Below are 10,084 nucleotides of genomic sequence, written 5' to 3'. Positions count from 1 at the left end.
AAGTAAGTAAGTAATTGCTGTGATCTTGAGATCTTTGTGTGATGCTATGAATTGGACCTCATTGGGACGTTCAGGATGTCCCCAGGCTTTTATACAAACCTGCGATTAAAACCTGTAAATTGCGATCCGACTCATGATTCACACTCATATTGACAATTTGCGGACGCCGGATATCACATAATCCGTAGTGTTACTAATGCAAATACACTACATACTCTACGGAGTAGATCGTTAGCCCCCGCAGCGCTGTCGCAATGGAGGCTTAATCTCAAAGGGGTTTGCGCGGGTGTGTGGGGACAGCCTGGTGAAGGATCTATGCAAGCATTCAAGGTGTGAAACTACATAGTAAAGGTAAAGGTAAAGAAGCAAAACTTCCTAGCCGTTGTCCATGTCCCAGATTCCTCAAAAAAGCATCAAAGTTAAGTTAGGGCCCGATACGGTGGACGGCAAAAGGAAAAAGCATGCGCATGGTGGTCATGTCATCCCTCCGGCTAAAGCTTTGTTTGTTCATTGAAAGAAACCCAAGGGAACGGCGTCGACAAAAAAGCTAAGATCATGAAACTAACGAAGCTAATGCGAATCTAGGGAGCTCTCGTTAAAACTACCCTGATTACAAAGATTCTTCCTGACTCATCAAAGGGAAAACCGCTCCATGCTTTGATCGTACATAGTCGATGTGGAGAATAGTCTATATCGATATCACAAGCTTTGATCCTACTATGTAAGTACAGACTTAGGTCCATACACCCTCAAGTAAACATGCATGATAACTCATGACGCCTCCACCAATCGTTTGGATCTATAACGTTAAAGGATAGAAGAGTGCCTCTTCTACTATGTAAAGTCGCCAGATATCTTCAAATAATCGCAATTCACTATGCTCTTTATTGCACTGAAATGGCGCTTGATTTATCAGCATTTATGCGGAGCCGTGCTGGCTTGGCTTTTGAAAACGACCGGCAGGGAAGGGAATTCATATCCCTTTACAGTAATCAGCCCTAGCACGTTAACCCGTAGCCATTCGGTTCCACGACGCCGCTAATGCATCTGGGGAGCTGGCTAGTTTCTGAGACCTTGTTGGTCAATTTGCTGTCGCATGTTCATTTTTCTCGTTAAACTTGTTAAAAAAATTTAGGGCGCATTTTGACATTTTGACCAAAAATTTAGCGTCGTTTTCGCATTCGAACCGGGATACTCGTGACTCGAACTCGAACTTGCACCTCCAAAGCAAAGGTTTAGATACCTCGATCGAGTTAAATTAGTAAACCACTGTGCTTACGAAAGCATAACGCTGAACGCAATCGTGCCTGCGGATTTCGAGTGAATATCATTTTCAAACCTGGCGTCATGGGCATATTCCCACGAGGATGAACCTTGGTCGAATTCGAACCGCGGAATTCAGTGGCCAAGGGTCAAATCGAGTCGAGTCAAGTCAATAACTGCCAGGAAATGACATAATCTGATCTGGGTTTGCACAGATCAGCGAGCGTTTTCGAATGGAAAAGGATGCACTTGCATTTAGCTGTCTAGTTCATCAATATCTGATAGAGATGCCGTTAGGGGATCATTTGTACGTAATCGCCTAGCCATTTGTAATTGGATCAGATAAATTATAAACTGTAACATACATCTTCTTATCTTTTGAACTTTAGACTCGGGTGAATATCGAACTTTGATGAATTGTCTTAGCTTTGGATGTCGTCGTCTTTGTGTTGACATGTCGTTCATTCCATTCTGCCGACTCGCCTAACTTGCCATCTGATCCTTCACCAATTGCAAAATTAAAGCTTCATCACCGATTCGAGCCCAGAAGCCCGAAGAATATAAAAAATGGAAAATGAAAATGAAAATTAAAATTTCAATGAGAAAAACTCGCTACGCCCTGCAGGACCGCTGTCGTCGGTTCTACTAGTTTCCAGACCCATCTCATGCAAGTCGAATCCACATCGATGGGCTCCCGGAATACACATTGGTGCCGTCGGCATGATTGCGGAGTGCACTCTTCATGCTCAAAAAGCTTTCGCCATTAAACATCGCCTGGACATCGAAGACCCACTTAGCTGAATATTTTATTTTATTTTTTTAAGCTTCGGTCGCATTAGCTCGGAAAGCGTATATAAAAAGATTTCCGTATAGTAAGTAACCATGACTCAAAGTAGTAACGATGCCTGTTATTTTACAAAATTCCGTGAAATTTTTCCCGGGAAGGAATTCCTACCCTTCGACTTCGACTTCGATTTCTCGCACAAGCCCGAACGAAACTCCGTTAAGCTTTCCCTGCGTCTGTCCAGTGAACATTGATGCTTTCAGGCACATGGTCACCTCGATTGTGAACCCCGGCTTGGGCGGGAAGCAAAGCACAAACCACCCCTAGTCCGATATCGCCATGCGCCCAGCTAGCGTTGGGTCTTTTCTACTACCACTTGCCTCTAAAGATCTAATCCTTCACGTAAAAATATCCACTATCTCAACTTTTAGGTAAAACCTCGTCTCAGAAACTCAAGCCACGAACGACGGAGATGTTTGGTGGAGTGAGAATTTTATATTAATTAACGGGAAGGGGCCCGGTGTTAAGGGTCTCCATTTCCAAGGGGCGGCTGTATGCACGCCTTACCTGTTGTCAAATTCGCGGATGTGGGTATTCTCCATGCGGAATTTCTATTATATAAAACACTGCGGACTTTGAGACCACCGGTTTTTCCGACGCGGAGCGCTGGACATCGTACATCCCATGATCCAGCTATATTTATTTCCAGGGATTTTTCTTTTTAACCCATCTTTTTTTTTAAAGGAACTCGTACGATTTTTAACCTAACTTTTGAAAGACACCAAGAATTAATTCTTCTTGGGCGACGGCAAGGAGATACGGATGTATACGAGTACGAAAGGAGAAAGGGGAGGCGACGATAATATACCGAAAAACTTAACTCATTTGACACATCCACAGTGCACAGTATCCGGAGCCCGACAATTTGGATTAACTACGATGCTCTCCCGAAACTGATTCAGAATCTCCAAAGAGAAAATGGAGCTCACCAGCTCAGAATTAATTGTATCATCAATTTTTAAAAAATTATTCTATTTTATTTATTTTTTTCCCGAAAATATACACCTATCCAAAGAACCTCTGTGACCTTATCACCACCATACAAAAATGGCGATATCCTACAATTCTTTTTATTCTGAGAACATTCAGCAATTCAGCCTTGCTCAAGTGATTATACACAATCGATCCTAATAATACACATATATACTCTGAAGCATTGACTGTGGTGGTAGCTAGTACAAGCTAGGAAACTTAACTGAATGCCCACTAATACCGCATTTAAAATTCTAGAATCTACCATACTACATATCCCAAGCTCAAGCAAACTCCGAAGACGCCGTATATATCCTTTTATCTAAAGAAGGGCTTCGTGGTATTCTTAAAGCAAACTTTGAACGAACTTGGCACTATAGTACTATAATATCGATCGATCCGTAGAAGCTCGATACGAAAGACTCATGGAAGAACCAAGTCCGAGTCAGTAATCTTATCTGTGTAGCGACAGAGAATCTAGATATCTTGGATCTTCGATATAGAGACTTTTCAATCGGCCTTCATAATAACCCTTCTAGGTTAATAAGATCCTAGGATATTCTTCCTTTTTGATATGTCTCAAAATATAAAATCTAGGGGTGTCCAAGTCTATGGGTGTCCATTCTATCATTGACCCACATGAATTACGCTTCACCAACCTGATACAAAGCCTCTCTCCAAGCCCGGCACTAGGCCCGAAGAACAGCGAAATATAATCGCGGGCCGTTTAGATAGATCTGATATCGGTTGCTAAACTTGTTTCCTTGCTTCGCTTGGTCCGGGGAACTACATTTTACGTAACTACGTTTTCGCTTCTGTGTAAGCTAGCTCGTATATATTGGCGTATAAATGCCTTTTTTAAAATTTTGGGACGGTAATTTTAACATGCGATACAATCTGATTGACCGAAAAAGATCTTAACATTGGATCAATGACAAAGGGAAAAGAAATTAACTGCAGTGCCTCGCAAACCGCAACATGAATTACTGGAGCCTGGTAAGGTAGATGTAACCTTGTAACCAAATTCGTGTTTATAGTTCTGTCACTCATTCATATTAAATGCTAATCAGAGGTAGTTTTATACGTTCGACGTGCGTATGTACAAAACATTTAGTATATTAAATACAAAGATCTTCGAACATGTGGAAGGACTTCTGCTAAAATCCTTACCATTCTTTTTTGCCATTCTAAGTATATTCTTGAAGCCTGAGCTTCGAACTCCGAAATTATGTTTGTTATCATAATGATCCAAGGGTATGAAATAGTCCGATCCCAGCCCCACATGGGCTGGAGTGATTGGCCCCAATCTAGAGTGTTGAATATATATCTGGCCCGGAGGCCGTAATTCTTTTGTAATATCTTTCGTTTAGAAAGTTACAATCCAATACTCATAAACAAGCGATAGGGTGGTAGTAATCACTTCCCGGATACTTTTTCCGCAGAGGAGTACCGATTTGTTCGGTAGAACCCTGTGAATTGATGGTGATGGTGTTCTTCGAAATACCTGTTGATATATGGCCGTGTAATGCAGTGTGAATATCATGACGATAAAGTAAACTACTTTTTCGTTATGTTATGGTGGAGCATTATTTCGGCGAAATATAGTTATGATGATAGATTGGGGTGGTCTATCATCAAAAACTAGTATTTTAGTAGTGTACATTATAGTCATGGCTACAAAGCAAACTGCTTTGCCACTATGTCGGTACTTCTGCGGTATATGTTTCTGAGAACAAAATGATCTATTTTGCTATCTTCCCCCTGAGGGGAGTTGGCTATACAGCATAACGTGCTGGGGAACCTCCCAACACGTTGACACATATATTTATGGTTGGTCAGTCTGGACTATTAGCTAAGACCACTTTTAGGGTCTTGCTATACTTCTTTTATTTCGCTTGTTATGGGTAAGCGAGTATAAATATTTGTGAGGGGTTATATCCTCTGGTGGAATAGGGTGTGGTATGGTGATGTGGGTGCTCAAGCCATATTATGCTGTTGATAATTAATAGTTATATTAGGAAGTATACCACCACGAATTTCCTCATTATCAGCCTTGGGTAGTAGTATTATGGTATGTACATACATACTTCGATGGAGAGGAAAAGAAGTATATGCTGTTATTTTACGTATTGCAGTGCACTTCGTTGAAGCTGATAAGGAGGAAATACGGTGGTATACTTCCTTACATAACTATTAACAACCATCATATAGCAGGTAATATTGCTGTTGTTTTGTAAACACACATATTGGTGGACCATGGTATGACCTAAGCCGGTTGTAGTATCTCGTCGTATTATTGATTTATGGGAATGATAGACCATAGAGAATAGGAAGAATCTGTATGCAGTATATGTATATGGTAGTTGAATTGCCGTTGTAAAGCTTGGAGTGGGGTGATATATGATGATGCTTCTAAGTGAGGATGCATCGATGGTAGCTGAAGGTTGATAGAACACGGGGAAAGCTGTGGATGTTTAAATAGTCCCAACTTCAGAAAAGGGAAAATAATATCTCCGCCTTTGCCTTTTACTTTAAAAGGTTTAGGTTCCATAGCTAACGTGCATTTCCAATAATTCTTTTTCTTATCTTTGAGCTCATTTGACCACATAACCTCAAAACCCTTAAAAAAGCGTGTTGTGTGTGGGAGAACTATACTGTTACACAAAAAGTTGCCTGTGTAACACAGGATTGACAGGGGAAAAACTTCGAATGTATCGAGATTCCCTCGTTCCGCACCGATGAGTTCTTTTGTAACACACTGGCTTTAGAAAACGGAAGTCGATAGTCGATATGTACACGCGCAAAACAGTTTCCTCTCGATATCAAGTCAGATTTTTCATTTGTAAGGCTGCACGAATCAAATCTAGTCTCTAGTATACATATCGGAAGTCAACTCGAGCTCACACCGCAATCATAAGTTGTATGGGGGTATCTAAATTATATTCTAAGCTTCCGTAGTACCCCATCACAAACCCGATGGGAAACAATCATTGGATATCATAAAAGACAGGTAGTGTTAAACTACACTTTATAAACCCTTCCCTCAATACGCCAGAGCAATGACAGACTGTTTAAAACAAATGAAATGAAAATGCAAAAGAAAGGAAGGGAAGGGAATGGAAGAAAATGAAGAAAGCAGTAGGAGGAGACACGCTAAACTAACAATTGTTTGTGCATGTCGGGAATCCAAGAATCAAAGAGCAGCCAAGTATATGGTATGACACGATCGAAAGGATTAAACCCCTCTGAAAAGAAGAACGCCTGTTCAGAATGCTCTAAGTGTCAAAACAAATTGATGAAGTAAAAGGCAGAAAAGAGGTTAGCATTAAACCAAAAACATATAAAAGAAAGTCACCTAGTCGTCGAGTAGGCTAATGATCTCAGGCATCTCCTTCTTAATTTTCGTTTTCACAACTTCAGGGGGGTCATGAGGCCTCCACATCCCATCAGAGCGTATAATAACGCTTTTCGCATTTGAGTATTGTCCGCCTGCTTGGACTTCCCTTAATTTGGAAACGGTATCTTTCATGAACCCGTCGACTATGATTGTCGCAGGGGTACACTCGCAGCTGCAGATTGGACACTTCCACGAATCCGGCACCGAGAACCCAGATGGGAATTTTGTTCGGCTAGTGAGGTATCCCTTGAGATCAAAGCAATCAAGATGCTGGCAATATTTGCCGCGGACAGGAACATCGATGAGTTGCTGAGACATGGGGCAGGTGACTGATACAGTCACAGTGTCTTCTTCGACAACGGATATATCGTCATCATTTGCGATGGCGTCAGCAGCTTTTTTCAGGCGCTTGATGATAAGCTCTTTAGCCTCACTAGAGGATAAGCTTTGGGTTTGTGTGATCAAATGGAACAGTGTATTGTAGTCTGCCACCTCAACTTCTTCCACAGCGGCGTAATATGAAGTTCCGTCAACCGGTGCGTTTTCCATCATCGCGATTTGAATGGTGTTCTCCCCATGGTCAAGCCGATCCGTAAGATCGGTTGTACAGTCTTTGCCCCAATTTCTTTTCCGTCGAAAATGTAGCCTACGCTTTTTAGCCAATTCCCTTTCTTGTGGTGTATTGTTTGGAAAGCCTGGGGTCGATTTATCATTCAACTCGGCAAAGATAGATACCGGCCAACAAGTCTCTTGACTCCTCCAAGCAGAAAAGTTTTCAGCCTTGGTGAGCTGTGTAAGATCCTGCTTTGAAGCCACACAACGCAGTCGGTATAGTTTGGACCAGTTTCGAACTGGGCGGATATTGGGAGCAGCACCCTCGACACGATTAACTTTGGGGTATGATTTGCTCAATGGATTTTCAATTAAGAAAGAGAGTTGTTGCATCCTAGCTGAGACTTTGATAACAGGGGTAACGCATCTCCTAAAATAGGTAAAGTATTCTGAAGTATCCCCTTCGGGCTTCTGAAGGTCTGCAGGTAGATATCTCCATTCTTGTATCAACTTCCAACCGGGAACTTTGCCACCCCAGTCTGTCGTAAAAATTTGAAGTGGTGTGCGCTGTGCAGGCCCAGCATCGCCGCTGGAAGAACTCTTTCTAGGAGGCAAAATTTGGGGGACTCTTCGCATAGATTGAACATGTGGTTGCTGTGGCTGTCTGGGAGCCGATGTTACTTGGTTTTGTTGCGGTTGGTGTTGGGCGGATTTGGCATGTTGCATCAACATTTGTGACAATGATACGCTGATAGTTCTTTGTAGAGACGGCGAGAGGATACCCGCGGACGCAATTAGACTGTGAGATGGACACGAGAGCTTGTTGGAGTCGCAATAGTTGTACAAAGTGTCAAATATTGGCCGAATATCCTGGAGCAGCTTGAGTGCCGCCATCATATCATCGTTGAACCCCTGAACCTTCACTCTTGCCATGCCAAGATCCATAGGGATTTGAACAAAAATGTCTAACGCTCGGGTCGAGAGGCTAGAGTTTGCAAACAAGAGTTGGGAGAGTAACTCCAAACCAAGCTTGCTACGGGGATCGTTCCAATTGAATGGATATTTGTTTTTCAGTATTGGGTGGTCAGCGTAGCAGAACAGTAAATGCAAAGCGACGAACAAATCGTCACCCTGCTTGAGAGCACCTTCAAGTAGGCTCGCTCTGAGACTATCATTTGGTTTCCATGGTTCTGTACCCGGTTGGGCCATGAGAAAGTGAAGCTTTTCAACAAACGCGTAGCTCCACGGAGATTTTGTGCGGTCATTTACAGAAGCTGAAACAACAGGCAATTGCTGTTGGGTCCGTGGTCGTGTTTGTGGGGCCTGCGCCGCTGAGTTTTGGGATGGCAGGAATTGGGTAGCCTGTTGTGGATAGTTTGTGGCAACAGGGGAGGATTGAGGCCAAGACTGGGGCGAGTGAGCTGCAGGCGTTGGGTTTTGTGCATAAAAATCCGCGTCCTGAGATGATGGGCTACGAAAATGACCAATCGACAGCATTGATTGGTGGTGGTGGTGGTGTTGGCTGTGGGGCTGGGGTGGTGGAAGCATTGTGTTAGCTGGAATAGCTCCGTGGTGTGATTGTACAGGATGTTGCTTCTCCACTGGAGATGCTGACACACGATGGTGGATTGGAGAACAGGGAGCTGATGAGACTGGGGATTGAGGGGGGTAAGCTGGCACCGAAGGCGTGCGCCGACGCAAGATATCAGAAACTAGCTCATGTGTTGATTGTACAGAGCTTTGATTAATCTGGCGCCGGATTGTGTCTAGAGCACGACTAAGCTTCGAATATCGCATCACCAGGGCTTTCTCAGGAGCTGTCAATTGCGAGTCCTTAATTTGCTGGCCCAATCTCTGAAGCTCGCCCAGTAAGAGGTTATGGTCCTCAATGGTAGGCTTCCTTAGGTCCACCCGGTGCATTTTGCACGAGCCATCAGACAGGTATTTTGGCAAATCAATGGTAGTAACCTCTGGCATCTGTGGCGAGGCTACTGGAGACGGCATAGCTGAGCTTGGGTGCGCTGACCTTAGCCCGAGGTTATCAACCCCGTTAAGAACCGTAGCGCTGACTGGTGAGGTTGACGGTGGGGGTGTAATGTTTTGCATGTAGGCGGTAGCAATGGCCGTCTGCAACGTTGGTCGCATGCGAGGCGCCGGCGCCGGCTGCTCTACACTTGAAGCTCGGGAATATAACGCTGCTCTCGGAATTCCTCCAGTCAAAGCCCTCGTCTCGACTACAGGACTTGCTCTACTCTCAGCTATACTGCTTGGAGAGTTTGTAAAATCTGGTTGTCTAACTGTTATTGGGGTAGGAACTGGAGAGGGGAGGGGAGGGGGTGGAGAATTTTCTGTGACTTGTGGCCAGGGTAATAGATTTATAGACAGGGTATTTTCCTGAGCAGAACGCGAAGTCGTCGGCAAATTTGTCATTGATATAGGATTTGAAGGCGGGTTAATAGGCGGCTGTTGCTCGATTCCCAAAACTGACGTCCGCGGCGGAGCGCTCTGCTCTTCAAGCTGAGTATCAGGAATAGTTATGACAACAGATTCAGCTGTAGGTTGATTCGGCGCAGGAGATTTCTGTGGAACGGGTGGCGACACAGCGGCGCAGGAAGCCTCTGCTTGAGGTTTTCGCTCTAAGTTCGACATCTTTGAAGGCGTCGTTTTGACTCTCTTTGGTGGGGGGGCTTTCGGGCCGTATGAAGAATTTCCTTCGGCTCCTTGTTGCATCCATGAATGTCGTCTGCCCCCCATAAACATAGAAACAGTATTATTAACATTTGCAAGACTTTAAAGAGTCCGGGGTTGTATGTTAGCGAAAAATTCAAGTAAATAGTATGCAGTCAGGGTTTGTTGGTGTGGGTAGCCAATACATACTCGATATCTACTTTTGAGCTCGAGATCGAGCTCTTACGTTTTAAAGATGGCGAGGTAAGGGAAGGACGTCCCGGGCCCGCTGATATAGAGGTATCAATTCGTACTCCCTGGTTGGTACTTGTAGGTTCAATGTCTTTGCATGCGCCGTGGGACGGCCGATCCGATTCAATTGTTGCCAT

At 43.8% G+C, this 10,084-nt stretch overlaps 1 protein-coding gene across 1 annotated transcript; it reads right to left on the bottom strand.

Moving 5' to 3' along the window:
- Positions 1–6,434: 6,434 nt before the first annotated feature.
- On the bottom strand, positions 6,435–10,084 carry AOL_s00193g73 (uncharacterized protein; the record flags this gene model as incomplete). Its single annotated transcript, XM_011128684.1, has 2 exons — positions 6,435–9,816; positions 9,906–10,084. The coding sequence occupies 2 exons, from the start codon at positions 10,082–10,084 to the stop codon at positions 6,435–6,437; spliced, it is 3,561 nt and encodes a 1,186-aa protein (XP_011126986.1).

Source organism: Orbilia oligospora (assembly GCF_000225545.1).
Source record: "Orbilia oligospora ATCC 24927 unplaced genomic scaffold scaffold00193, whole genome shotgun sequence".
Lineage (NCBI taxonomy): Eukaryota > Fungi > Ascomycota > Orbiliomycetes > Orbiliales > Orbiliaceae > Orbilia > Orbilia oligospora.
Note: the sequence above shows the minus strand (reverse complement) of the source record. Positions and strands in the feature narration are given on the sequence as shown.